This window comes from Mastigoproctus giganteus, chromosome 5 (genome assembly GCF_048544385.1).
Source record: "Mastigoproctus giganteus isolate SK-2022 chromosome 5, ASM4854438v1, whole genome shotgun sequence".
Taxonomy (NCBI): domain Eukaryota; kingdom Metazoa; phylum Arthropoda; class Arachnida; order Uropygi; family Thelyphonidae; genus Mastigoproctus; species Mastigoproctus giganteus.
This window is the reverse complement of record NC_143579.1, coordinates 239,667,785-239,694,867: the sequence shown is the minus strand read 5'-3', so window position 1 is coordinate 239,694,867 and position 27,083 is coordinate 239,667,785. Positions and strand designations below refer to the sequence as shown.

General features: G+C 38.0%; 1 protein-coding gene across 1 annotated transcript in view; it reads left to right on the top strand.

The window, feature by feature from the left end:
• Positions 1–13,305: 13,305 nt before the first annotated feature.
• LOC150086319 (E3 ubiquitin-protein ligase UHRF1-like) overlaps positions 13,306–27,083 on the top strand; it is a 105,980-nt gene continuing 92,202 nt past the window's right edge. Inside the window, exons 1-2 of the mRNA XM_090374489.1 lie at positions 13,306–13,537; positions 23,050–23,241. Coding sequence (XP_090230615.1) covers positions 13,385–13,537; positions 23,050–23,241 — 345 coding nt within the window. The 5' untranslated portion in view covers positions 13,306–13,384. The remainder of the gene's footprint in view (positions 13,538–23,049; positions 23,242–27,083) is intronic.

Here is a 27,083-nt window from a genome sequence, read left to right as displayed (position 1 = left end):
AGCATGTTCCCCGTTTCCCTTACAATCATCATCATCAGCTATTTTCAATCCACTGCAGGATAAAGGCCTCTCCAGCAACTTTCCGGTTCCTTCTGTTTTGAGCACTGGCCATCCATTTACTACCCAAAAACTCATGAATTTCATCTATCCATCTCCACCTTTGCTTTCCAGGTTTTCTTCTAGCTCCTCTTGGGTACCATTCTACTATTTTCTTAGTCTATCTGTCATCATGTCTTCGAGCTATGTGTCCTGCCCATAGTCACCAACAACTACTAGTTCCTGTGGGACCAGTGCATTCTGCCTTGGGGGGTTGCCACTGTGTTGCGTGATGATCAAGTGCAAGCTCTGGCGTTGATGTGGGCAGCTGAGAGCTTATGGGGCCCTTCAATTTAGATCCTTCGAGGGCATCCACCCTGTCCTTCAAAGCTATGCCTATAACAACGCTGAGTTGTTGCCTCATTTCCTTACATTGCGCACACACACAGACATCCCCCTTGGCAATATCAGGTCCCATACCTGATTGCTCCACAAACATCAAGCAAGCAATCATTAAAAACTTATTAAAGACTTATTTTATTTTTAGTTCTTCTGCAAATCCAGATATATGTATATATATTTGGTTTTGCAGCTTTTAGCTTATTCCATTAGATTACAGTGTGAGATGTCATGATATTTGGTTACTTTAAATAAATTTTCTGTTTATATTCTGATACGCCTACATGGTCAGAGGAGTTCACAATATAGAGATAATACAAGAAACAGCACTGCATTTAGCAGTTAACTGAGGAGATTATCTAAATTTGGTATTGTTAGCATTATTTTAATCCTTGGCACTATCAAGCCTGTTTGTTTGCAGATTAATATAGAATACATGGTTCTGCCTGTGCTATCCATCCACTTTTTGCCATGTCTTCTTTTCTTTGCTACATGAGGCTAAGTAAAACAGGAATATCACATTTTCATGAAATTTCTTCTTTAATTGGACATTGCTGCTGTGAACTTGCCAGTCATTGCATTATTATTATTAGTAATAGCCGTATGGTGAAAGGAAGCCTGAGGCTTATGCTGCACCCGAAAAAAAAAAAAAAAAAAAAAAATCCCGAGTTACCCTGAGAGAGAGAGAGAGCCAAAAGTAGAAGGGAATCACCAAGAAAGAGAAGAATGATGATTTTCTTTATTTATAATTTCTTTAAATTTAATTGTGGTGTATTCCATGGTAATACCATAATTTCTACCATGGTTTCATTATTTTAAAATAAATGTGTATTAAATAAAGGTGTATTTAAAAATAATATAAATGATATTAGCCCAGTAGTTGTGGTTGGAGGGGGGGGGGGGTTCTGACAAGTCCCTTAACAAAATATCTATTGCACTTTAATTTCCTCTTCAAGATTAGTCAGTATATTTTTGTGTTTATCCTTTAGGCCCCTTAGCACAATTCATCACCATTTGGAGAGGTCTGGGTTTGATTTCTGTCTATAAATAGAGGAAGTCCTCTTCAAAAAAGACTAGTTATGCAATCTTAAATGGAAAGTAGAGCCCCCCTCCCCATGAATTATTCCAGGTCTTTCTGCATGCACAAACAGGCAAATCAGCTCACAACCACACTCCTACAGACAGATTCAGAACATGGATATAATCAACAGGTTCCAGTATCTTAAAATAACTTGAAAAATGTTTGTCTACCTTCCTATAGCAGGAACGATTGTGACACTCTGATAGCTAAATGATGCATTATTTTTGTAATTAATTAATTTGAAATGTTTTATTCTCCACTACCACACAGTTGGTCTAACTTCCTATAGCAGCATTATGGTCCTGGTAGCCAAAATAAATGATTAGGAACAGATTAATGCGTTTGCAGATGATGTAAAGGTTGGTAGGGTGGTTAATGACAGTACTCAGCATATGCTACTACAAAAAGATCTAGAAAAATTTTACAGATGAGCTTGAGAAGTGGCAACTGATGTTTAACATTGGCAAATGCAAGGTATCACACGTTGGTAGCAATAATCCCAGATTAATGTACCAACCAAACTAAGGGTAGTGGAGAACCAAAAAGACCACAAGCTTTCCCCCAGAAAAGCTCGTGGTTTTTGTTCAGCAGGGATAAAGAGATGGTTATCCTGTTGTATAAAGCAATGGTTATGCCATTTTGAGTACTGCATACCTTATTTTAGGAAGGAGGTGGAATTGTGGGTCAAGACCAAAGAGCCAGTGTTTTTATAAATGAAACAAGATTTTTTAAAATTAGTTTTAAATTAGCAATTCCTCAAACCACAACTGAAACACCCACCTTTCCAAAGGTTGGGGGGGGGATGTAAACAGACCCATAGTGCAATGGTAGCCACGAGTAGAGGTGAAATTGATTCCTGTTCTGCTTTTTTTTTTTCTTTTCTTTTTTTTTTGGGATATGCAGCAGCCTGATTACAAGATGAGAGATTACAAGGTCTGCTTTGTGGCCTACTACATCAGACAAGCAAATATATGGATCATGTCAAACCTAAAAAGGGCAAAAACAGGTTCACAGATGCTTGTGCATTTAATGCCAGGAATATAGCAAATTTTGTGATTTGAAGTATTAGGAAAATCAAATGCAGCACATAGAATCTAAGATAGTCACCCAGTTGAAATTGGTGGTAAGTGTTAATGTTCAGTCACTTTGTCGTAATATACACACTGGGAAAGCAAAGAAGAGTAGGAATGTTATAGGCCAAATGACTAATAAGTACAAACAACTTATAAAGACAAATAGATGGGCCAGTAAATCCAAATGTCTTGTAATTATTAATATTATTATTAGCCACATGGTGCAAGGAAGCCTGAAGCTTATGCTGCACCAGCCAAAAAAAAATTCTGAATTACCCTGAGAGAGAGAGAGAAACAAGTCAGAAGTAGAAGGGAATTGCCAAGAGAAGAATGGTGATATCCAGCTCAGGACCCTGGGTGTGCCAAGCCCATACCAGATGTGAGCCCCTGAGGTTAATGGGGAATTTTAACTTTCCATATATTGACCTGGGCTTGTGGGTTGGTCACTCAAACACTAGCAGAAATTTTATGGATTTATTGGATGACTGTGTGTTTAAGAGGGGCAACAAGAGAAAGCAGAACTCTTGATCTGATTAGCAGTGATTCCACAGATAAAGGAATCACTGTGACAGTGGTCATGATGTAGGATATACTTGAAGTTGTAACTATAATGGGAGGGGTTTTGCAGTTGCAACAGTGAGTATAATGGTCTTGGTTTTAAAATTCTTTTCAGTGAAACCAAGTCATGAGACAGAATTTGAAGTTATATTACAAACTAAATTTTAAATGGGAAGCATTCAGAGAAATAACTGCAGAAGTTACAGCTTTTTTTACACAAAGGTATTATTGTTCATGGTTTAGATGTAAACGGATTGTCAGGTGAAACGTGTGGTAGCAGAGAGAAAAAAAAAAAAAAATGAGTATAAATCACCAAGGGACATAGAAACCTACAAAATTAAATTTTGGCTAAGAATGCAAAGAATTCTTAGCTTTAGTAATACTAGAAGGAAAGGGATGAACCATGTTGGCACACTAGTTAAGTAAGAGTGACATAATTATTGATCCTGTAAAAAAGGTTGACAAATATTTTGCATCCTACATTGAGGCAGGAAGTATTTAGGGATTTGGATACCAGTGGTTATATATAATTGCAACCAGGAACTGAATGATTTTGTGATAAGTTGAAGAGAAATTTAAAGAAATGGTAATCAAGGCACTTAGAGTAGATGAAATCTATCCAACTTTATTAAAAGCTACCGGTAAGAAAAGTTTTGGTCATAATTATGAGAATCCTTGGGTTTAGGGGAAGTTCTTACAAATTGGAGATGTACAATGTCTGTCCTATTCATAAAGGGGAGAATTCAAGGATGTAATTGCAGCCCTGTAAATTTGACATCTTTTCCAGGCCGAAATAGAGACCCCAATGGGAATGCGCATAATAACAGACAAGACAATTCCACATTACTGATCAGATGTAACCCTAGTCGACAAGAAAGAAATGGCTACCTACCTGATCAACATAGCGGTGCTCAGCACTGGCAACCTTCACAAAACCTATGAGGAAATGATCAGGAAGTATGCAGACCTAAGACACGAAATCAGAGATGTGGCATATGCAACAAGTAGTGACTACACTAATCATTTTAACCAACAGTATGGTCCCAAGAATCCTACACAAGAGCCTAGCAGCAATAGGTTCCCCAGAGAACACCTACAAGGAACTCCAGAAAGTCACAATCCTTAACACCTGTAGGATAGTCAAAGAATTCCTTGACCAACAGTAACACCGGACATAACAACCACCCTGCGCACTTGGTACCAGTACCCATCATGGGGTGGAACCCCTATCAGGGAGAAATAATAATAAAAATAATGTAACTATATCAAGGGTAAAGAACAGATTTTGCTCTTGTAAAGGTGACCCAGTGGTCTTGGACAACTTTTAAATTCCCTTGAGTTGGATCGACTGATGATGGTACGGAAAATTTTAAATTATAAGAATTTGGCAGAGTAATCATTGAAGCTACCTAATCTTTTTATACCAACTAAGAGATACTGTTCAAGGTGTAGCCCTAAATGGATGTCACATGAACTGATAAGACTAGTGGCAGAGAAGAAAATGTGTGAGACGATTATAAATTAGCAGGCAACATGGACTGGACACATACAATCATTAATCTTATTATTTATTTTTTAAAATTTTATTATTATTTTACTCCTTTTTGACTAGTGCAGCCTTAGACTTCCTTCTACCATATGGCCATTACTAATACTAATAAGCACAGAATAGTCTGCATTCAGGTCACTAAGGGCTCAGGCAAATTAAGCCAGATTATCAGAAGTGTTTGGTTAGGAATACAAGGAAGAGTAGCAAAGAATTATTTGCTTATGCAGGGTGTCTAAAAAATACATGACAGAACTTCAGAAATGAGTTCCTCATATGTAGACAATAAAAATATTTTATATCAACATAGTTCCGGAAATGCCTGAGTTATTAACTGAAATGTCTTATCTCCCGAAGGTGATTTCCTTCATCACAAGGTACTGACAGAATGTGGTGGTTTTCCATTCCGACCATGTACACAAATCAGGAGAAGCAGATATGCACTTTATGTATGGTTTGGCGGATGGCAATGCTCTGGAGGCTCGTCATTTGTACCATGAAGGGTTCCCAAAACAAAGATGTCCAGACAGGAAAACGTTTGAAGGTATCCATCGGCGCTTTTGTGAACATGAGGCCTTTACACCTTGTGCTGCTGACACAGGACAACATCCAAAATCTCCTCTACTTCAGGAGTCGTAGATCTTGGTCATCCTCTGTTGGCAGCATGAGGTGTAAAGGTCCCATGTTCACAAAGGCGGTGATGGATACCTTCAAACGTTTTCCTGTCTGGACATCTTCAAATTTTTGCTACATTTTTTTGTTTAATTTTAATTGAAATTTTCTTCTTACTGAGCTCTTTAGGAGCCATATTACCAGTTTATACAATGTTGTAAATATAAAACATGAATTCAATAAATTTATGTCAAATGAACACAACACAAAAAATCAACTAAATTTGGTACTTGTTAGGTTGTACACGGCGAAAATAAATCACTAAAATTCAAAACAGACAAAATTTTCAAAAGAATTAAATAGGCAATATTTCTGCACAAATTGAAACTAACAGCCACTATTTCAAGTGTCGGCATTTTCATTTTATGGTTTCATTTATTTTCACACAAGCCATCTCTTGATAGTGTTTCACACAGTGTACTTGCTACTAATTTGTATATCGCAAACAAGACAATGACTGGATTGCAGGCCATGAATAGGTTTGCCTGAATTGGTTCCAAGTAACGGACGCTATTGTAATTAGTGTGTCCAGTGGCTTTCAGGGAAAGAGCTAAATGAGGAGTTTACTGCAGCCACTAATTCAATGTCGACAGTTTTACTTTATGGTTTTCACATTCCCTTTGTTTTTCTTCATAGGAATGCAGCTATATTTCAAGGATTTATTAAGGATGCATTAGTATTAATGGTAGAAAAGAATGCAAGGAAGCAAGCTTACACAGCATCAACCAAAACGAAAAAAAAAAAAAAAAAAAAATGACACTACCCTATCTCATCTTTCTGTCTGTTCTAATAATTTCTCTCATCCTTAAATTTATTCAAACTCAATGTATTTAAAACCTTAACGTTTCAATCAGTCTTCTCACAGTGCCCAGTTTCCAAGTGCTGCAATTTATATTTGAATTCCTATGGACGAACACACAGATTGGCAGGTATATAGGTACACTGCAATCACATATATAGTAATTCGATGGCAGTGTGGATAAACGTTGCGAGTTAACCGACTTTGAAAGAGGGATGATGGTAGGTGCTGACACATGGGTCACTCTATCGTGGAGGTGCAGGATTGCATTATCCCGTTTCACAGTATCAAGAGTGTATCAGGAATATGCCATTTCTGAAATAACATCTCATCATGGCCAGCGCTGTGGGCAGAAAGCTGTTGGATGAATGTCTGTCTCACATTGTTTCAGCCAAAAAAAAAGAAAATATATATATTTTTTAGGCCATCCAAATAAATTCATCTGCCGTGCTGTATGTCTGGTCATTGCGTGTGTTCTATGGTTGATTCTCTGGGGGAAAAAAATCTTCCTAGCTATGCCTGAGACCAACTAACTCAGCCATGGAGTGCCAAAAGAAGAGTGACAGTGGCACAAATAACTGCCAGTTTCAACAAGAGAGGTGCCACAAACGTCTCCACCATGACCAGGCAATCATTGGCAGCAAACAAGACCGACTGTTTATGGCTAATATAGGTTATGGGAGCTGCCGACCCAACCAGGTGTCCCATTGCTAACATCACGACACAGGACTCTATGCCTCATTTGGGCGAAAGACCTTGGATGATCTGATCCAATGAGTCCCGTTCCAGTTATTTCGAGTGGACAGGAGGGTGCATATCTGGCAGAAACTGCATGAGGCTATGCATCCATCATGCCAACAAGGCACTTTTGTGACAGACGGATGGTAGGTAATAGTCTGGAGCACGTTCAACTGGCACATGTTGGGGCCTTTGGTACATTTAGACTCTAGACGCATCTCTGAACGATCCAGGTTAAGTGTCCATCCTTGCAGACCATCTGCATCCATTCATGGTTATCGTGTACCCACAGGGCAATGGACTCTTCCAGCAGGACACTGCATCTCCCTTCAGAGTCGTGGTGACTAGAACATGCTTCGAACAGCAATCCGCGGAGTTTAGCACCATGGAATAGCCTCCCCATTCATCGGACATGAACCCTGTGGAGCATCTTTGGGATGCTGTGGAAAGGTCCGTTCAAGCCTTGGATCCTCCACCCAGGAATACAACGGAATTATGGACAGCATTGCAGCAAGCATGGATGGAAATACCTGTGGAACACTTTCGTGAACTAGTAGACTCAATGCCTCGCTATGTGACTGCCCTTATCTGAATGAAAGGTGGGACTACCTGTAACTAGGTAGTGTTCCCATGATTTGTTTCCACTCAGTGTATAAGGCAATGATAAGACCACACTTTGAGTACTGCATACAGGTCTGGAAGCCTCATTTTAAAAAGGATGTGGAGCTGCTGGACTTCTGCAGACTGCAACTTTGAGAAACTAGGCACCTATGAATGAGATGATCTCTTTCAGTTTTTAAGGCCTTTGAATTGATTGTTCAAGCTAAATATTATTATTATTATTATTATTAGCTATATGGTGCAAGGAAGCCTGAGGCCCATGCTGCACCAGCCAAAAAAAAAAAAAAAAAATCCCCGAGTTACCCTGAGAGAGAGAGAGAGAGAGAGAGAGAGAGAGTTAAGAACATTCTTACTCTTGCTCATGCAATGCACAAAAAGGCGGAACAATTTTAAACTGAAGGGTGTTTGCAAAAATTGGTTGTTTGTTTGTTTTGATTTTAAAACATCGGTGACTATGGCCATGTTGCTCCCTGTATATTGTGTGTAAATTGCGTGTTCTGAGATCGATTTTCTGCTTTTTGCTGGACGAAAACACGAGTTTCTGGGAGAAAAACCACGGTACCCTGGCTGGAGACTGATTAACTCAGCGATGTTGTGAAAATAACCCGTAAAAATTCCTCACATCATCGACGGGATTCTAACTCAGGTCTTTTCCACCCGGTGTGGGGGAGGACGGCGATCCTACCAATTGTGATTTCCTTGAGGACTACAGTGTCTGTAGTGGATGATGTGTCAGAGTAACGGTCAGAAAGCACCCTGGCAAATTGGTAAGTTTCTAACCATGACCTTAAAGTAAACAGAATTTTATTGGCGTTTTTCACACCGTCGATTTTGTCGAACTCATTCGTGGGCTGTGTTTCGTTTTATACCTGAGTATTCTCGATTTTCATCCAATAAAATAGGCAATTTGACTGTAGTATGCATGAAATTTACAAACAGAATGTGCTATATGCCTTTTGTTTCAAATTCAAATTATTATATTAAGCCCACCCGTAATCTCTTACCCATTTATGTATTATGACTGTAAATTGCATGTGTTCTCTGGTCGATTTGCCTGTTTTGCTCGACGAAAAAATCCCAGTTTCTGGGGGGAAAAAAACCGTGCTATCTACGCCTGAGACGGGCTACCTCAGCCACAGAGTGAAAAAAAGTCCACTAAAGTTCCTCGCGTCATTTACGGGATTGGAATGGGCCCTTTCCATCCGGTTGGGGAGGACGGTGACGATACCACTGTGCTACCGGCGCAGACTATATGCCTTTTGTTTATGCACATTTTAACACGTGCTTTTTTGCCAAAGAATTACTTGTTTTATGGAAAAAATCACACAACACACAGTATGCTCTTTCAATCTGTGTGTTGTGTGATTTTATGGAAAAAATCACACAACACACAGATTGAAAGAGACCCGCGGTGCCATTGTGGAGAAGAAGAGTCCTGGGGGCATCTCATGTATGAGTGCCCTGCCTATGACAACAGTAGAATCAAGTTTGCTACCGCAATTCAAAGGAATCCACGAAACCAAGAGTCCTCGCTGCTGCTCGATGAAAACACATACAGGGCACTAACTGTGTATGCGCAGGAAATCTTCGCACTGAGGCTAGCCAAGATTGCTGAAATGAGAGCAACATTGGATCATGCTGCCCAAGGCCTGAATCAGATTGGCGTGGGTTAGCTCCTTCTCTGCTAGAGGACACTGCCTTGACAACTTACAAATCCTTTAAGGGTAGGAACACTGCTGGTACCATTCTGGTGCGGGACTGCTGGCACTCATCGAGTGCGGGATACTGCTGCAAACCCCTTATAGGGTAGGATCAGCCGGCACCGTTCTGGTGCAGGATTGGTGGCACTCTGGAGAACTTCTGAGTGCGGGATACAGAGTCCATTGGCCTCTGGTGATCATGCAGGGGCACCTGTCCCCTGCTACTTTAACTCCCACCCCCAGATCCCTATTTTCACCTCACAAAGAGCGGACTGCTCCTTAACTTCAGTCCGTCCTCCTTTCCCTCTTTCTGTTCCTTCTAACTCGTACTCCTGCTCTGTTTTCTCCCCCCCCACTTTTTATTTTTTATTATTATTTTTTATTTTTTTATTATTTTTTTTATTATTATTTATTTTTTTTGTATTATTTTTTTTATTTTATTTATTTTTATTTATTTATTTTTTTTTTCACTTGACCTTTGTCAGGAAGCTTAGGCAACCCTGGCAAAGGCCAGCCAGAGTATAATGGGCAGCCTGGCTCACCTCCCAGTGGTGGTGGCGGGCAACGTGGGGTCCCACTAGGGGATCTGCGGCCAAGCAGCCAGAGACACAACAACAAAACATAACACTACTCTGACAGAAACCAGACATTACACTTTTTCTGGCTTTTACAGAGAGTCTGTACTTCTTCACAAAGTACCATGGTGCAGATGTGGGAAACCACAGGTGGCGCCTTTCACAAAACACTATGCCACTATGCCTAACACACAGTATGCTTGCTGATGTGCGCAGTGACTGTCTTGTGAGTTTGCAATTTTAAATTTCTTGAGCTGATGTCTCGAGCCATTCCCATCCATGATGTGAAGTGTTCCATAAAAATTTCTCCTCTCAATAGCAGGGCAGCAAGTAATGAAAAACTGAAATGTAAGACTACATAAGAGAAGCCACTATTTTTTAAAACCTAGATATTATGTTTAAAGAACATAATGAATAAATATTCCTAAAAATTTTCTCCATTTGTCGTCCAGTGACATGATAGCACATTTATTATTTTTCGTAATCTTTCACAGTCATTAATATGACCATTTGCAGCGGAAATGATGCAATAAAAGAACTTATTCACCATCAACAAAAAAAAAAAAAAAACACGAAACCTCCCATTTCACTTATTCATTCCCTCCAATAGCTCTTCCTTGAATTTATTTAAGCTTTCAACTTTCGCAACAACAGATGGATGTTTGTTCCAACAGTCAACCACTCATTGGCCAAAGGCAAACTTCTGAACCTCTATTCTACAACTGTCCTTCCTGAATAATAAGTTGTACCGTTTCATGTGTTTAGGGTCAGCAAGAGGAAGAATCCCATAAGCATTGAGCTTGTTCAAACCATTCAAAGCCTTAAACACTTGAATGAAATCAACTCACGGGAGCCCAGACGCTACAATTTGCAGAACTGAAGCTTTTGCTGGTAAGACTACCCCTTTGTTTCTCTTACCAATCTGGTTGGTGTTCTCTGTACTCGTTCCAGCAGCTCCACATCCTTCCTAAAATGAGGCCTCCAGACCTGTATGCAGTATTCAAGGTGTGGCCTGACCATTGCCTTATACAAAGGGATAATCAACTTCATATTCCCGCTAGCAAAATTTCTATATCGTTGACAAAACCCCATGAGCTGTCCTGGCAGCATTTCTGCATTGCCTATAGAATTTTATATCTGAGTGTACAATTATTCCCAGGTCTTTTTCATTTTCCATTACCCTGAGTGTAGTATCGCACAGCTGGGATGTTACTCTGTGCTTGCTTCTACCCATATGCAGTACTTTGCGTTCATCAATGTTAAACTTTAATTGCCATTTCTCATCCTATCTACCTAACCTTTTTTTTGATCCCGTTGCATACTATCTTTAACAACCTTTATAAGATTTTTTTTTTTATCTTTTGCAAAGTTGGACATTAAGGCTGTTATACCTTAATCAGTATTATTATATAACAATGGGTTATATAATATAAAATGGGCGCCCAATGCCGAACTCTGATGGACTACACTAATAACATTAGCCAACGATGAGCAATGTCTATATTGATTACGGACTCTCTCTTTCTTATAGTTAATAGTATAGTTAAAAGAGAAGTTGGCTTCGAGCAGTTTATTTAATACAACGTCATCGAAAAAGGTGTCCGTGATTTTCCTTTTAATTATTTTCAGAAATATTTGATCGATTGCTGTAGCAGCATACAGTGTGGTAACTCACTAAGTTTTATTTGACACTTAAACAATGACCTTGGACGCGCACCGCCTCAATAGTGTCAGTAAGATGGCCGTGCAACTGAAAGCGCAGTGTGTGTGTGTTGTGGTGTGCTGAATTTAAATCTGTCATAACAGTGCAACGTCAATACCGACGTCGGTTTGAAATTCAGCGCACACTCACGGCGCAGCCAAGGTCATTGTTGAGGTGTCAAATAAAACTTAGTAAGTTACCACACAGTTTGCTGCTATGCTGTGCCTGTAGCACAATTGTATCGTCACCGCCCTCCCCATACCGAGTGGAAAAGGCCCGGATTCGAATCGCGTCGATGACGCGAGGAACTTTAGTGGACTTATTTTCACTCCGTGGCTGAGTTTGTCGGTCTCAGGCGTAGATAGCAAGATTCTCCCCCCCAAGAAACTGGGGTTTTTTTCGTCCAGCAAACAGGCAATGGACCTCAGAACACAGGCAATTTACAGACAAAATAAATATATGGGTAGATATAATAATTTACAGGTGACCCTAATATCATAATCATAATTTGTTTGCTGCTACGATCACAGCAATCGATCAAATATTTCCGAAGATAATAATAATAATAATTATTATTATTATTATTAGCTATATGGTGCAAGGTAGCCTGAGGCTTATGCTGCACCAGCCAAAAAAAATTCTGAATTACCCCGAGAGAGAGAGACAGAAAGGAATCACCAAGAAAGAAAGAGAAGAATGATGATATCCAGCTGAGGACCCTGGGTGTGCCAAGTCCATACTCACCAGATGTGAGCCCCTGGGGTTGTTTAAAAGGGAAATCACGGACATCTTTTTCGATGACCTTGTATATCGGGGGCGGTCTGCAAAAGAGTTAAAAAAAAAGCGTGATATTAGGGCCACCCACGACGTACTCATCTGCTCATGTCTGTAAATTACGTGTGTTCTCTGGTCGATTTGCATTTTGCTGGATGAAAAACCGAAGTTTCCGAGGGGGAACCTTGGTGTTATCGCTTGGGATCGACTAACTCAGTCCCGGAGTAAAAAAAAAAAAAAAAAAAACCGCTCAGAAAGGTGCCTTCCATCATTGACTGGATTGAAACTGCCTTTTTCATCTGGTGTGGGGAGCATGGTGATTACCACAACTGTGCTTAACCCGCGGGCTTGCAAAGGTTCAGGCCGAGCTACGGTATACCCTACATCAAGTGGCCGCTACGATTACCCCGATAGGTATCCAGATTCTTCCTTCCCGCCAAGATACTTTTTGGTTTTCATATTCTATGAAAATTTCTACCTCAATCCAGTGTATCTTTAGTGCTTGATATTTTATTCGTTTGAAATGAGACTACTAGCAATTTATAATAAAAAATGGTAGTAATCTCATATAACCAATGTTGTCCTTTGTAGTGCCTCTTTTTTGCATTGGTCCGTATTATTCTTATGGTGTAGCCTTAATTTGCGTCATTTTGGATCATGGCAAGATGCGATTAACGAAATTTTCGCCAAAAAAAAAAAAGTCTAAACATTAATTTTTTATAGGTATCATTTCATAATTTCTTAAGTGTATTTTTCCCAAATGGGAATGTTTTTATGTTGAGAAAGAAGATCAGGTGTCAACGCGTAATTTGAATTGCAGCTGGCAATCTTTATTTATTTTCACGTTCATTTTTCTGGATGCCGAAATACCTCGCGATAATGAGGACCATTAGTGCTCCGTTTCCTACCAATGAGATCTTTGAAATTGGGCAATGGCCAATGAACCAATGGTCACAGAAAAAATTTCCCGCGCTTCTCTTTCCCGCCACATTTGGACTACGTTCCGAAATTGCAGAGTGCGATCGTAGTGGTCGAAGTGCACGTTATCGTTAATGAAATCGAAATTTCTTAACCTTTCCGATATTTGCGGCTGAAATTTATGCGTTAAAAATGTGGATTCAGGTGCGTTTTATGGACGGATGTCAATCGGTGAGAGTTGATAATCTGTCGAAGCTGACGAAAATCGAAGAATTACGACAGCGTTTACTGGAACAATTGGATGTGCCGCCGGAACGTCAGAGGTTGTTTTACCGCGGAAAACAGGTCTGTTCGATTTTTCCGCTTGTTAGGCTTAATGTGTTTACTGTAATCTGCCAACTTTGTAAAGTCCCCAGCACCCATCGTTTTGGCCCGTTCTGTTTATTCTTAGTGAAAATAAACGCGATTAGTAATAAAAAAAAAAACATATTTTACCTATTTTTGTTGGCCTTTTCGACGTTTTCGATATACTTTCGGCAAATGTCACTGACGATGAACTTGCAGACATGCACGTGGTGGTTTTTGATATCTTTTGGATGTTTGTGATATCGTTTGGATGCTTATGGTTCAACCTTAAATGTCAGTTTGCCATTCGAATACTTTTAATCGACTTCTTAAAATCTATATTATTTGATATATTAAAAAAGGAAGTTAAGATGTACCTACGAAGTTAATTTTCTTGCCGCCCACGGAAAAGCACCAACGCACGCAGTTTTCTTGATGCGTAGTAAAAAAGATGGACTCGTTTAATATCGTAAAGTCGAGTTTAAACGACTTTTCAGGACGATCGATATTTCTTTCTTGTGGTGAGAAATACGAGAAGCCAAAACTTCTTACATATCGTGGGCAGAATGTTTCCATTTTCTCCGAATATGACGTACCGTATTTCCAGCTGCTCGGATATTCGTTACGGAAGAGCGGTTACGCATCTCGGTTCGCTCTCTCCGCGTTTCGTTAATATGTTTGCCCGTTATTTCGAGAAAAAAAAAACATCTTTCGATTTTAGACACATCCACGGGCATCACTGCAGCTGAACTTGTTCATTTAATCTTTCTGTTAACCAAAAAAACATTCCATGCACATTCTGTTTGTTTACTAATACGTCTTCCATCCCCCCCCCCTTCCCATACAGTTAACGATCGTGCCAGTTTAAACAAACAAAAACAAAAAAGTAAAAATGTAACGATTATTTTATTATGGCCCTGCAAAATTCTAGAAAGATTGAAATTATGGAAAAGACTGAAATTATATTTGGACGTAATAATATTTTAAATTGGAATGCAATGCCAACCTAATAAACTACTGTATAGCTGTGTTGTTATTCATTTAAGGTATGCATATCAAGATGACCTTATGATGCGAGGTCATCTTTGACTACCATGCCATTGAGGTTAAACCATTCAGTCTGTAGTTACCGATCTGAACTGTTCTACTCCTAAGGACCTAACCATCCTTATATAAAAATTAATGAATAAAATAAACACAAAAATAAGATTAAGAATAAAAAGAGAAGGACCAAAGTAACTCATCCTCAGGAGTGAACACACATTTTCCTACTACACACCCACACTCCCAAAGAATAAGTGCTATTAAAATAATAACACAAAAAGAAACAGAGTCCACAAGCACAATCTTTTCAACGAATACCATAATTTGGGAACTCTAAAACAGGGTTGTATTTCCATCATTGATTGCTATCCCAGTCAGTTATCAATAATGCCCCAGTATACCCCAGGCATTAAGAGAAATTTCTCTTAATGTTTTGGGTGGATTTAAAACTTGGAAAAATATTCCAGGTTTTTTCCTTGCACAAATACACTTCTACAAACAAAATACACATATAGTCTTGCTGCCATGAGAATGAATTCAAGGTGACCATCATGCAGTCTAAGAAATGGAGAAATTAGTGAACTAGGAAAAAAAAAATGTGTGTGTGGTGGGGGGTGTATATGCAGACATTATATTTATATTGGAGACCAAAATCAAACTGAGTTAAGAATTGATTCTGTTCTTTATATTATTTCATTATATATTTATTTGGTTACTTTTGTTTAAAATTAATCTAAAATTCAAAGTTGCCTATCACTCCCATACTTCTAAAATAAACTGCATCTGGTGGTGACCTTGAGCTCACATTGATGGTGGTAAAACTGGTTATCAAGGACAAGCTCAGGTGCCATTAACAGTTTGAATTTTTTTGCCACTCTAATTGATCCATACTGTCCTCTCCTGTTTTGTAAAGCTCACTAAATCAGCCCCCCCAAAAAAAGAAGCCTTACAGAGTCCATTAAGCTTATAGTTAATCGATATATATAAATCCCCTATCATGTGCCTGATCAGGATTGCAGACACATTTTTCCCTAAGTCAACATTTTTTCATCATTTATGTACTTTTCAATCACTTGCTGATGTAATGTGATGCCCAAAAGCATTGTGGTACAGTCATATTATTGTAAAGGAAATAATAGGATGTGATTACTTCTTGAAGTATTTTTACTCTTTGTAATTGACACCAATAACCACATACTTGACAAGTGGTCATTGGTGTCAATTCCATTGGTGGATTCACTGAATGGAAGTATCTAGAAAGTAAAAGTGCCTTGGAGCATTAAGTAGTTTATCAGCAGTGGGCTCCCCCCCCCCACACACACAAGTAAAAATCTTTAATTGGAAATCAGAAATATTCAGTAATAGCCAAGCTTATGAAAGCCAGACTTGATTGTCCTATATTAATGCAGATACGGAATGAAATGAGGTTTTTCTTCAAGACTGTTTTAAAAGAAAGGAACACGAATTATAAACTAATATAGCATTTTAATAAAATTAAAATCATTGTATGATTTCATTTTATTTTGAATGTAAGGGTATCTATCTATACCGGCACCTCCATAGCCAGGTGGGAAGGAGCAGCAGTGCGTAGCACATGCTTCTTGATTAGACCGGGGTTCGAGCCCGTCACCACTAAATACGGACGATGCGGAAAGGTCAGGGAATGACCACCGCATGTCCCCGGAGCAATATGGCCTTAGTTGCTAATGCTCTTTAAAAAAAAAAAAAGGGTATCTATGTAAGTAGGTAGTAATCATAATTTGCTAAACAACACCTTAATTGTATCATTAATTTGGCCATTAGTTTTTTCTACAGTAGTCTTGGAGACATACAAGGGAAATCTGAAAAGTTTGCGAGTATAAAAGGGTAGTAGTACAGTGTTAAAAATTACTGTACTTAATGTACAGCACCTTGAATAGTAGCCCACCAAGTTTTATAAAGTTTCAACAAACTTTTTTTAATTGCAGGTCCTGAAGTCAGCAAAGTTATGTGAATGAGGAAAGATGGATAAAATCAGTACTGTGCACTCATCCAATATTTGTGCAAAAAGGAACTAACACCAAAGATAATTCGTGAGGATATGATTACAACACCTACCCTGCAACTGTCCTTCCTCAAATTTAAGTTGAGGAAGGACAGTTGATTTTAAGTTGAGGAAGGATGGTTGCACAATATATGTGTGGAAGTTTGCCTTCAGCCAGTGGATTGTTGGAATAGGCTTCCATCTGTTGTGGAACTGGATAGTTTGAATAAATTCTTGGAAAAACTAGACAAATTCTTGGATGGTGAGGTGTGCATGTTTTTTTTGGCTGATGCTATATATGCTTGTTTTCTTGCATTATTTGCTATTGTTAACATTGGAGAGGATGCCCTTCCTATTTCATTGTTAAGAAGTGGGCAGCAGAATTTAAATGAGGGAGGGAGAGCCTTGAAGGTGACTGTGGAAGACCTGCAATGTCCATTACTCTAGTAGTTGACAACATGAATGATCTGGTTGCCAGAATCCTCAAATAAATCCTGCATACTCAGGACACACACTTTTCAGCCCCTTGTAATGTGAAGATTTTCTAACTCTAATGGGTTATGGCTGATGAAAATGCTTCAGCAAAAGTTAGAAATTTAAATGCAAGACTAATAGTTAATGACCAAACAATGTTGTAACAAGAACTTATCCCTATTGCTAGGCAACTGCAAAATTTTGTGAAACTTGAATATAACAGTTGCCATTTAAAATGGAAACTATGAAAGAAAGAAGCAGCCACGAAAGCAGTGAAAATTAACAAATAAAGGCAGCTGAAGTGGAAAATGGGGCTCAACCTGCAAAAAAGGATGGCAAAAAACAAGAATAAAATTGCATGTCTTGAAATTAGAGGTTTAAATATATATGTATCTGATAAATATTTGAGGCTAATAACTGATTTAAAAAGGATTGAAGAAAGATTTCGATCAAAGAAGCTAAATTTGCTCATTCCAAATCTTTTCAGATTTTGAAGAGCCAAAAAAAACATTCTTGGGTTGCCCATATTTCCCTCCATAATTTTTTGTTCAGAATAATTTAGGAGCCTGTAGGTGTAACTGTACGCTGCAGATAGAAGACTAATTGTGCAGGTGAAATTGATGTGAGTTTTAGTAATTTGTATTGTGAGAGATTTTGCAGATCATACTTTAAGAATTAAGATTTATTACTGTTTTTAGATTATTTATCCTTTCACAAGAGAGAGAGAGAGAAAGAGTTCAGTGATGAACCCTTATAAAAAAGTTAAATAATTTTCTAGTTTGATTGAAAGGCATGAGAAAAATGTTTCTAAAGAGGGTATTAAATTTCAAGAACATTCTGCCTATTTACAGTTTTTCTTGTTTAAAATCACTGGTGCTTTCTAAAATAAGTTCATGCTATAAACTACAAAAGGCAACTTCTTTCTGTTTTGTAAGCATGGAATGCTTATCCATATAAAAAAACAAACAGGAGATATTTTTAAAAATTACTTTTATAATAAAAGCAATTCTCAATTTTTTCTGTATGTCAACACACTTTATACAGTTGCTTTTTTGGTTCAACAATTGTTTTTTATGGTTTTATTGTAAATCAGTTGATTTTACTACAGAGTCCAGTCACAATATTATGACCCCCCCCCCCCAATGCAGACATCACACACTGCAAAGCATATAAGGCTTGATGTTCGGCATCTGTGAACACAATAATGCTAGCCAGGTGGGTAAAGTGCCTGCCTGGCAACCCAAAGGTTGCGGGTTCGAATCCCGCCTCGGGCTTGGATCAAAGTACTGCAAAAACCTTGGGAGGTGCATTATGGCTACAGAAGCTGATGCGCCAATAACTACTCAAAAAAAAACACAATAACAACCTCTGTCATGGGCAAAGCATGCAGCCTATCAGACCTGGAAAAAAGGCATGATCATCGGCTATTGGGCCAGGGTTGCCAGCATTTCCGAAACAGTGGATTTTGTGAAATGCTCAAATGCTGCAATGGTGAAAGTGTATCAACTGGACAAATGGTACAATTTTGATGACTGGACATGCCAATTGTGGAGCCGCATGTGCCACTGATCTCAGAGGTGAACGTTGGCGGAAACGGTTGGTCAGAACCAATCGGCACGCTACTGTTGCTCAACTGGCTATCCAAATGAACTGTGGGGCCACCAGAAAGGTCTCCAACATGACAGTGCAGTGAACTCTGTTGCGCATTGGGCTCCGGGGCAGATGCTTGGTAACAGCACCCATGCTGACGACTGTTCATTGCAAACAATGCTGTCAGTTTGCACAGCAATACCGATACTGGACCCGAGCCGGGCGGCCTTCTCCAACGAGTCACGATTTCTGCTCCACTGAGTGGATGGACGTGGCGTATTAGGCGTGAAACCTCCAAGAACAGACACCTGGACACTATTGTCGGGCTGGTGGCGGTGTTATGGTCTGGGGAACGTTTTCATGGCATGCCTCCGCTGATACCTCTGGAGGGCACCCTGAGCGCAAATGGTTACCTATCGATAATCACCGATCAGGTACACCCATACATGTTGATCGGGTTCCCTGGGGCCAGTGATAGCTATCAGCAAGACAATGCGCCATGCCATGTTGCCAGAATTGTCCGGGAGTGGTTTGAGGAGCACGATGAAGATTTCAAGCTACTCACTTCACCTAATTCCCAGATCTTAACCCAATTGAAAATCTATGGGACCACCTCAATCGATACATCAAACGGATGGATCTTCCACCAAGGAACCTACAGGAACTCTGGGGGCACTGTGGGTATCTGTGACCATGCAGATATACTACAGATATCTGCATGGTCACAGATACCCTTAGCAACCTTTTGCAAACTTATTGAGTCCCTCCCACAGCAGCTGGCTGTGATGAATGCTGTAAAAGGCATATTCTGGATACTAGATAGGTGGTCATAATATGGGCTGGACCCTGTATGTTGACAAAAAGTCTGATTAAAACGTAATTTTTATTAGTATAATGTAACTCCTGTTGCTGCACTGCACTGTATATGTCCAGTGTAGTATTTTATTAAAGAAGTGGAGTACTCTTTCAGTGCAGGTTATGACCTTGATGATTTTAAATTTTGGGGATAATAGCTATCGCCATATACAAGGTGTTTGAATTAGCATTAGTAGTAGCAAATGATGCAGGAAAGCAAGCTTATGCAGTATCAGCCAAAAAAACACCAACACTTCCCATTTCACCTATCCATTCCCTCATAGTTTTTCTAGTTCTTCCTTGAATTTATTTAAGCTATCACCTTCCACAACAACAGATGGAAGTTTGTTCCACCAGCAACCACCCATTGGCTAAAGGCAAACTTCCACACATCTATCCTGCAACTGTTAGAATTTATGCCCCCTCATGCATGTAGTTTGAGAAAGAGGAAGAATCCCACCATCACTGAGCTTGCTCAATTCATTCAAAGCCTAAAACACCTCAATCAGATCACCTCATAGGTGGCTGGCCTCCAGATCCTGCAATTTGCAGAACTGAAGCCTTTCTTGGTAAGAGCATCCCCTTTGTTCCCCCCCTCCCCAATCTTGTAATCTTGCCCTTCTCTGTACTTTCAGCAGTTCTACATCCTGAAATGAGACCTCCAAACTTGTATATAGTATTCAAGGTGTGGCCTGGTCATTGCCTTATACAATAGGTATAATCACCTCCTTATCCATGCTAGCAAAATTCCTGTATATCATTGACAAAACCCCATGAGCTGTTCTGGCAGCCTGTCTGTATTGCTCAGAGAACTTCATATCTGACTGTACAAGTACCTCCAGGTTTTTCTCATTTTCCACTACTCTGAGGGTAGTACCACACAGTTGGTATGTTATTCTGGGGAAAACGTTACTCATATGCAGTAACTTGCATTTATCACTGTTAAACTTCAATTGCCATTTCTTAGCCCAATTTTTCTAGAACCTGTGCAGTAGCATACCATCATTCCTGTCATTAACCACCCAGCCAGCCTTTATATCATCTGCAAATTTGGACATTAAGCCAGATATGCCTTCGTTAGTATCATTGATAAATATAGAAAACAACAGTGGGGGCCAGTTAGTGGAGGCCCCCCCTGGGGGGGCCTCCACTAACAAATTGGAAAATTGGATTTATGAAAGTAGAGTTTCAAAGAAAGGAAATCAAAGATTTCCAAGCGATTAGTGGAATTGAGAGATTGATAGAAGCAACAGTTGAATTTGATAGAATGGGGTAGAGATTTTAAGCCAGAGGAAATTCCAAATTACTAAGTGTCTGACAGGGAATATCAGAACAGACACATGCACAAGTACCATCTTAGAAGCGAAAGGAATCATACAGTGAATAATTAGAACTGAGATGACTGGTGATTGAATCAACCGATAATTGAAATTCTGTCAAAAAAAAAAGTGAGGCTTGGAAGACTAAGTGGACATTGTTGAGATTTGAACTAAGAGCAGAAATATTTTTGAAATGAACAAAGGCTTATTTGGGAGGGTTAAATCTTATTGCAGATAAGCATGTTCTATTAGTTTGACTGTTCATGATGTATTCAGTAGTAAAGAAAAGGAGAGGGTAGACAGGTTGTATGAAGTAATGAAATTTTTGGATATGGCATACACATGCAGCAAGAATATAGCCAGCTCCTTTACCTAAAGTTGCCTTGACTGTAAGTAAGGCAGGTAAGTCCATTGGAGTTGATGGCATTTAATGCCATCAACTCCAATCCATAAAATCCATCTCATAAAATTATGAGAGAAAGAGGCAGTGAGAGAGTGCATTGAACCATTAATTATGATGGCATCATTGGACTTGGGAGGAGAGATTCTTTTGGTTTGGAAAATTCCCAACATATTAATACATAAGGTGGTTGGTTATAAGAATAAAGTGGGTAACTACAGACCAGTCAGTTGTATGTTAGTGTTAGGGGGAAAAAAGGATGGAGAAGCTGATGAAAGCTGATAATACAGAAGAAAATAGGTAAAAATGCTATTCCAAAGGAAACAGCATAGTTTTGTAAATGAAAAATATTGTTTATTCACCCTGGATAGCTGTTTTGAGAGAGTTACTCATGAACTAGATGTAGGAAATAATTTGGCATTGTTTATTTGGATTTTTGCAAAACATGTGACTTGGTCTTGCACAGGGGCTGAGTCAGATGCATTCCATTTTCCTCAAGAGGTGAACCATTTAAGATCTGTGGTTGCAGAGTGACTGCAAGACAGGTGGCAGAAGTAAGTTGTGATTAATGGTTGCTGTGTAAGATTAAACTAAAGTTAGGGTGATGGAAGACCCTCAAGGATTTGTATTGACTGCTGTTTCTTTCTGTCAGTGAAAGGATATAGGGCATGATGTCAAGATTGGGAAAGTAGAGGAAATAGCACTTCAGGACAATTTGGATAGGCATCAGGGATGGTCATAAAAAGTGGCAGTTATGTTTTAATTCCACAAAATGCAAGTTTTGAACTTGGGAAATTGCAATCCCAAAATATTTATTTGGAGGCATTAAATTAAAAACTGTAGAAGAAAATGATTTAGGGATAACAACATAGTTCTCTGTGTAATGTAGACAGGCTGTAATGGTGTCATATCAGTGGTTTTTATCAGACATTTTCTTGTAGAGATAGTCATAAGCACGCACATAAAATAATGTCCCAGAGTGGAGACCACACCTAAAAAGGGACATGGGCATTTAAGGATCTAAAGATCGGCATGTGCCTGGCAAGATTGCATAAAGAGTGCCCATATGAGGAAAGGCTTAAATGTGTGGACTACAGAAATTCGTAACTAGATACTTTGAGGAGGTTTGATTGGGATCTCTAAGTCTTCAAGAGGGGATAGTAAAATAAGTGAACATGAAATTTTCATGGTTATTAATAATACTAGTACTAGGGACTAAAAATATAAATTGTAAGGAAAGAGATTTAGAATGGAATTTAGAAATTTTTTTTTTTTTTTTGCCAGCATGTTGTTAATTATTGAAGTTAGTTATTTGCATGTGTAGTTGAGATTGATAACTTGAGTGAATTCAAAGACCAGGTGAATCAGTGCCTATGTGAGAAGTGAAACATGGTAGTCTTTTATTTTTATTGTTTTGGCTGATGCAGAAAATGTGCTTTCTTTACCATTTGGCTTAAGATATTGGGATTCTTCCAAAAAATTGAGTTTGCAAAAGGGTTCATATATCTAAATCCATAAAAATATATATTCATGGACTTTAGATATTTATATTTGAATGGGGAACATTACCACCATTTATTGATACCCTCTATTTCTCAGTATGAAGTAGCTTGTAGGCTCCATGGTTAATGTTATTGTACAGTTAGTTTTTTTTTTTTTTTTTTTAATGTTTTATATTGTGTAGCTTGCTCATTGTTTTATAAATAATTTGTCTGAATATTTGGTAAAAAAACAGTAACTGTATTTTGAGGTATTTGTTTATTTCCTGTTTTTACCACTGAATTAGATTTTTTTTTACAACTTTTAGTTGGAGGATGGACACACATTATTTGATTATAATGTTGGCCTTAATGACATTATTCAGATAATGGTAAGGCAGAGTTTGCCTGAACAAAGCAATAAGTGTTTAAAGGAGCAAAGAACACATGTGGATATATTAGACTTAGTGAGCAGTGGAGATGAAAGTACTGAAAGTACATCAAATAAAGAAAATAAAGAGGTAATATCTTTCATGTGAAAATTGTATTTATTTATTTTTTTGTGTAATGAAATTTTAAATTATTTTTTTCTTTATAACTTAGTACTTCTTTTCTTGTCTTTTTTTTTTTTTTTTTTTCTGTTGGAAAGTACATGTATAGGTTGTATTATGATATAGATGACATGGCTGAGAGCATTATTAAACACATTTTCTTCAATATACAACATACTTTATTCTACACTGCCTGGTTCATTTTATTATCCTACACACATCACATGTGTGATATGAACACATGTTAATGAGGGGGGATTAGAAAGTGCTGTAAAGTTGCATTACAGTTTTGCCTAAATCACTTCAGTGGAAATGAGGACCATGCTGAATTTCATGGATTTTCAAAGATGTATGACTGTTGGCATATTTTTCAGGAGCCATAGCAGAGGACATCTACACTTCTTGATTGTCCCAGGACTAGTTTCATTTAAGCCTTTAATGATTGCCAAAAACATTCATGGACAGATGCAACTGTATTTGAAATTGTAAGGTGATGGAGCAAGGTGCTTGATGTCAGCAAAGATTATCAGTTGTGATAATCCACTTAATGTGGAAACATCACAAGGTATCACTATCCATGAAATACAAGAAATGTATGACATATGAAAACCCCTACAAATAATGAGTGCCAGAGCATATCTGAACATTGTTGTTTATCAACCTAACCCTGCAGTGTTGCATGTCTACCCCCCTACCATGAACCCCTGTCCACAGGTGGTAGACATGCAAGGTGATAATGCATCCATTCACCATGCCAAATCTGTGTAAGTGTGTTTTGAGGAACACAAAGAAGACTTCAAGCATCTGCTCTTTGTAACACCTTGTTGACCTCCATTCCACTTTGTACCAGAATAATGATCCAGGCTTATGGCAGTATAACACACTATTAGCTCATGGTCTTAATAAAGTGGCTGGCCAGGCAGTATACAGTCAGTCCTTGTATAACACGTGTTTACACTACACGAATTCGATCATACATGATTTATAAATAGGGGAACGATATCTTATATAACACGAACCGAATTGGCTTATGCACGATTCGCCTTTGTGTTTACAAGAAATGGTAGTTGAACACAGAATCACCCCAACTGAACGCAACACGATAGGAATGAAGAGAAGATTCTGAAAATGTATTTATGTTTTTTATATCAGTGAAGGGGAAACACATTTCACCATAATAACATAAAAACCAACACAATTCCAGCTATCGATATAATCGCAAATGCAATTAGATCGAGTTTACTACCAGTTTATAACAGATTCCACTAGCAGAAACGCAACTGAAAATTGTTTTTATTGTTTTATGGTAGTAACCCCCAGAAATGTGAGGTGTTAATAGTGTATGTTTGCCTTTACAGTGTTGTTTATTCAGTTGCTACACACGTGCAGCTTTGTTTATGTGAATCAAGCGTGCCTCCTCGTTTTGTAATTGTGCTTTATTCCCTTAAAAGGTGTGAAAAGGAAGCATCCTGGTGAAGACACTGCAGATTCAGAGAGAAAAAGAAAAGCAATATCAATAAACAGAGGCGGACTGGGTCAAAAATTCTTACCCAGGAAACTTTGTAGTGGCCTCATACTATGGTTTATGGCCAAAATCACACCGGCCTTCGGTTCACTGGGGTTTCCCCGGTAAGGCTTATGGCTAGTCCACCTCTGTCGATAGAGAAAAAATATGAAATTGTGAAACGCTTTGAGCTAAATGAAAGACCATGTGATATTGCACGTGCTACAGACCTAAATGAGGCAACGCCGAGAATTACAAAGAATGCAGAGAAAATAAAAACAACTTTCATAGCAGGAACAACTCAAAGTGTAATTAAAATCCATTAGATTAAGACACAAAGAATTGGAAGAGATGGAACGGCTGTCATCTGTTTAGATAGAAAATCAAACAAAAAACAAGTTTGCTTATGATAGAAGCAAAAGCATTAGCGATATTTTATTGCGTAATAAAATACGTAAGTATTTTATTACGAGTGTTTGGTAATGTTTTGGTTACAAATGTGTGTTCAATCTTGGGTGGTCGGCATCTAACCCTATTTTTCCCATAGTGCCTGTTGTTTATATTGCACGATTTTGCATTGCACGAGGGTTTCTAGGAACACAACTATCGTGCTATACGAGGACTGCCTGTTTGAATTAGGTTTGACAGCAAGAAAGATCTTTTATAATTGAAAATTCATATAAATACTTTTTATGAAAATGATAATTTTATATGAAGAATTATACATTTATCTATTGTTTTATTTTATGGTGATCCAAAATGTGGAAATTATTAAAACCAATATTCTGTTGCCTTTTTTGAATTGAATGTTGAGAAAACAGATGATACTTGTGTAGATTTCAGGAAATACATAAAAAGGAGGGTTGTTCAAAGAACTGAGGAAGAGGGAAAGTTAGTTTTGGGTTGTACTATGGACTGATGTTGACTGTTTGAATTAGTTTAAGAGAAGAGATGGCATTGCAAATGCTAATTTGGAACTGTACCTGTGAAAATATTTTGAAAACATCTTGCATCTAAAACTGTCTGCTTGATAGGGTGTGAAATGAGTTTGTAATGAGAAAACCATTAACCTAACTGCATTTTAAAAGGATTGAAGTTAACTAAGATTTCCCCCTCCATGAAAAATTCCTGGAAATTGGCATTTAAAGAACTAGTATTGGATATTTGAGAAGAGTTGTTTGTGGAGAACAGTGATTTGTCAAACTGTAAGGTGGAATGTATGACAAAACTGTGAATTGCATTTCCGGTCTGTTGAAGGTCATTAACCCTTTATTTGTATTATATATTTGTGTGCACAAACTGGTATTGTTGGAAAAAAAAAAGGCCTGGTGTTGAGGATAAGTATATTTATGAAGAAATATTGTTACTGCCCAGACACTGTAGAAATAAAACTTAAATAAGATAAAGCTGTACGGATAAATTATATAATTGACATACAAAATTGAAAGTATAAAAGCAATGAAATATAAAGAATAGACTAAAATAGATAAGACACAAGTAGGACATGAAGTAAAAGTGATAAAGTAATATAAACATAAGTAGTTTTTGAGATGAGATGCCTCTTCATAACTTTTGGGGTGATGTGTTTTGTCACTTTTATCATTGATTATTTTATCTCTTTTACTTACATTTTTCACTAGTTCCTTATCACTTTTAATTTGTTTTATTACTTTTATATTTTAATAATATAATTTGTTTGTACATTTTTTTTTCTAGTTTGTCAGAAACATGATTTTTTCTTAATCGTGTTGTTGGATTTTTGACCCAAAAAATGAAAGCTCATTTAAATTCTCAAATTACAGTTTTAATTCATGGTCACTTAATTTATTATTTAATTGAATCACAAGTGTGATCATCAATCCATCATAAAATAACACTATAATATACAAACAAGCATAATTGATATAGTTGGATAAAATTAACCCGATAATTCAAAGAAATCAATCATTCAGCTTGGATTCCAAAAATAATGTGGGCTATTACATAATGACAAGATGATAGCGTCCCTACAATCCAGTCATCATTATTTGTGTTTCTCCTGCAATGATAAATTTTTGAGGTCATATTGCTTGATGATACCACATTTACACTCAATGATCACTGAATTGTGACCACCCCATCTGTAATGAACTATGCTGTGTAGCTCACATTATAAAAAGCCTAACAGTTTCATATGCTAAAGAAGTGGTCTCCAAACTTTTTTGGTCGCACACCCTTACTTTACTTAAAAGGATTAGTGTGCACCCCGGAATAAAAAATTAAATATATAAATTTAATATATCTTTTTATTTATAAATCATTTGTTTGC